The sequence below is a fragment of the Eucyclogobius newberryi genome, unplaced genomic scaffold, assembly GCF_026437365.1.
Source record: "Eucyclogobius newberryi isolate DKJ021-1_F unplaced genomic scaffold, fEucNew1.0.hap1 SCAF_21, whole genome shotgun sequence".
Lineage (NCBI taxonomy): Eukaryota > Metazoa > Chordata > Actinopteri > Gobiiformes > Gobiidae > Eucyclogobius > Eucyclogobius newberryi.
This window is the reverse complement of record NW_027315846.1, coordinates 17784316-17787936: the sequence shown is the minus strand read 5'-3', so window position 1 is coordinate 17787936 and position 3621 is coordinate 17784316. Positions and strand designations below refer to the sequence as shown.

General features: G+C 46.0%; 1 protein-coding gene across 1 annotated transcript in view; it reads left to right on the top strand.

Moving 5' to 3' along the window:
• The first annotated feature begins 2639 nt into the window (after positions 1-2639).
• Positions 2640-3621, top strand: part of LOC140371022 (uncharacterized) — an 11038-nt gene continuing 10056 nt past the window's right edge. Inside the window, exons 1-2 of the mRNA XM_072458296.1 lie at positions 2640-2752; positions 3577-3621. The exon at positions 3577-3621 is cut by the window's right edge and continues 434 nt beyond it. Coding sequence (XP_072314397.1) covers positions 2710-2752; positions 3577-3621 — 88 coding nt within the window. The 5' untranslated portion in view covers positions 2640-2709. The remainder of the gene's footprint in view (positions 2753-3576) is intronic.

Genomic DNA, 3621 nt, shown 5'->3' with positions numbered 1-3621 from the left:
TAACAAATACAGTAAAATACAATAAATGTGTTAAACCAGGCTTTGATATCACTCACGTTTATCTGAGCAGTTTTCATTTGACTAAACAACCTTGATTTTTGATATTTTGTGATATTATAAGTTTACTCTCAGTTGCTTCATTGAAATTACATTATGTTCCACTTCACTGTTGTCTCTGTTCCAGAATTTAGAATGTATATGCTCACACAATTTTAAAGTGTTTTATAAAATGAACTATTACCATTTTGGCTTGTTTCACATATGAATCTCATTGTTCCGAGGTGCCCATGTCAAAGAAATATTAGATTAAAACATGTTGACAGATTGACTTCCATCTATGTTTTATATAAATTATGGCTGGTTTGCAAAGAGTGATTATTCCTTTGGATTAAATTCAAGCCTTGGCCTTCATAGCAGATTAACTCGGGTGGAAAATTCTTGACACACTCACTTATCAACATAAGCTGTTATTAGAGAGGAAGGGTCGTAATAGAGCAGGTCTAGGCATTGCATCTGAAGTGCCTTTGCCTGAAATGCCTTTGCATTCATCTTCAGCCAAACTATGTGACATTTTAATGCTCTAAATGGGATAAAGTGAACAAGTCTGAGGTGTAAAATGGGACTTCAGGTTCAGGGAGGATGTATTGGGACTGCCCACTTATATATTGCTAAATGGTCGGATTAAACCACGGTCGTGAGAAAGTTCAGCGACTTAGAGGTCAGCCAGAAGTTGTAATCCACACTCACTTACCTCCAGACCACCCCTGTCTCAGAGCCAAAGTGCACCACCAGGAGCAGGAGCAAGGCCCACATGTGGCAGCCAGGTAAGAATCTGCTGTCTTTAGTATAATGCCACTCCTAAAAAGGACACGAATATTCATATGCAGTATTTTGTAAAATGTGTGTTTTATATTATATATAAATTGTGTTATATTTCACACAATGCATCCTATTGAAAAACACGTCAATAGTGCATGTTTTATAGTTAAGTCTATTTCATCATCACACCTCTGTCTTTATGTCAAATTAGCACTTACTTTTTTTCTTTTCAATAGGATGACAGTAATTTATACCAATCAATACAGTAGCCTTAAAGTGTTCTAAATCAAAGAGGCTGCACGGATAATGCATCCATCAGGTTTGATCTCACCATCACCTTGAAAACTTGATTCCATGATCACGCGTAGTCTGCCACCCAGCGGCAGCTCACGTAACTGCAGTCAGAGTGCGCTCTCTAGTGGTCACTTCAGAGTGGACCTGCGCTGATGGTAAGAGTGTGTCGAGGAGGACATGGAAGTGTCTGTGTTTGGAGACGTGTTTTAGAGTGAGTTTGTCAGCGGCAGCGGAGGAACATAGCGGCAGTGCGGACACCGAGGAGCCGGACGGGAGCCGTGAAGTGGACCGGACTAGAGCCGTGGAGTGGACCGGACTAGAGCCGTGGAGTGGACCGGACTAGAGCTGTGAAGTGGACCGGACTAGAGCCGTGAAGTGGACCGGACTAGAGCCGTGGAGTGGACCGGACTAGAGCCGTGGAGTGGACCGGACTAGAGCCGTGGAGTGGACCGGACTAGAGCCGTGGAGTGGACCGGACTAGAGCTGTGGAGTGGACCGGACTAGAGCAGTGGAGTGGACCGGACTAGAGCCGTGGAGTGGACCGGACTAGAGCCGTGGAGTGGACCGGACTAGAGCTGTGGAGTGGACCGGACTAGAGCCGTGGAGTGGACCGGACTAGAGCCGTGGAGTGGACCGGACTAGAGCTGTGAAGTGGACCGGACTAGAGCTGTGAAGTGGACCGGACTAGAGCCGTGGAGTGGACCGGACTAGAGCTGTGGAGTGGACCGGACTAGAGCCGTGGAGTGGACCGGACTAGAGCCGTGGAGTGGACCGGACTAGAGCTGTGAAGTGGACCGGACTAGAGCTGTGAAGTGGACCGGACTAGAGCCGTGGAGTGGACCGGACTAGAGCTGTGAAGTGGACCGGACTAGAGCTGTGAAGTGGACCGGACTAGAGCCGTGGAGTGGACCGGACTAGAGCCGTGAAGTGGACCGGACTAGAGCCGTGGAGTGGACCGGACTAGAGCCGTGGAGTGGACCGGACTAGAGCCGTGGAGTGGACCGGACTAGAGCTGTGAAGTGGACCGGACTAGAGCCGTGGAGTGGACCGGACTAGAACCGTGAAGTGGACCGGACTAGAGCACTAAAGTGGACCGGACTGGAGCTGTAAAGTGGTCCGGACCGGAGCTGTGGAGTGGAGGTTTGTGTTGATTTCAAAGCGATGGAAGTCTCTACATTTTTAATCCCCTTTTATGATGCTTAACAACAACAACAACCTGTGGAATGGAAGCGCGCGGTGAAAGCAATGATTGACTTATCGGCCACACTGTCCCGTTATCGGTCTGACATTCGTGGATCTGCTTGTTATTTGCCTCTTAATCTTGTCAACAGCGTTTCGCGTTGGGGCCACGCACGGAGCTTTCGTCACGCACACGTGCTCAAAGTGGCGTCCCGCGTCGGTCTCGCCTCTGGACACTCGTTTACTGTCGATTTTTAAAGACATTGTATCATTGTGTTTGGCCAGACGTTGCTCATTAATGTGATCATTCTCGCTGACCGTTGCTGTGTACAGGTCATCTCCACGTGACAGTGTACTGGACGGGACAGGAGCACCTGCTGGGAGCTTTGGTGCTTTTGGTTCCAACATTTCCACAGAATGGGCAACCTTTCCTCCAAAGATGGCAATCATGGAGCCACAGGTAAAACAAAGTAGCCTGAACCCTTTTTTTTTTGGTGTTAAATATCTACATGGGTTTACTTTGGCTTATGTAGCAGCCTATTGTTTATACATTTTAATTTGGCTTTATTAAGTAGGCTATATCACAGAGAATGGGGTGTGTGCCCCTCACTGTCAGGTCATTCTCTCTGTGATGACTGCGCTGAATTCTCCAACTCCACAAAATGCCACAGGATTTACTCATAGGAATTTTAATACTGACTGACACACACACTTGCATATGTTAGAAATGCCCACACACATTGCCTGCGTATTGGTCAGTTTGCTGGCCCCCTCAAGTATAAGCCCGGGCAAACACTGGATTGGAATGAAGAAATTACACGCCATGATAACCAAGACATTTTGCGAAAGTGTAGTTTCACACACACACAAAGTTATGCCCAAATATGGTAAAAAAAATAATAGGGAAGGAAAAGCAAGTAATATAGCATGAGTTATTGTTCATGGGCTGTGACGAACAACAATGCCGGGGAGAGGAAAGACAGAGAAAATTGTTATGTTTTGGGAATATTTGAGGGCTATTCCTGGAAAATGCCCCAGCTAAGCAAATCAATTGTTCTTGGTTTATGAGGTCCTCAATTTCAATGTGTTTGGAAGCAAAATAGCGAGCGAATGGCTGAAAATTATAAGATGTTTTGGAAAGTGTAGATAAATGTTAACTGAGGTGTGATCACTGCATTTTAATCTGTAGTTTAAATGTCAAATTTTATTCCACAGTATGTAAAATGAAACCCCTCCATGTTTATTTTATGGACATGATCTTAATCTGCCTTTTCTTTACACCAGGACCTCAAGCAGACAGCTTCCACACTCCTCCTGGTTCACCTAAAG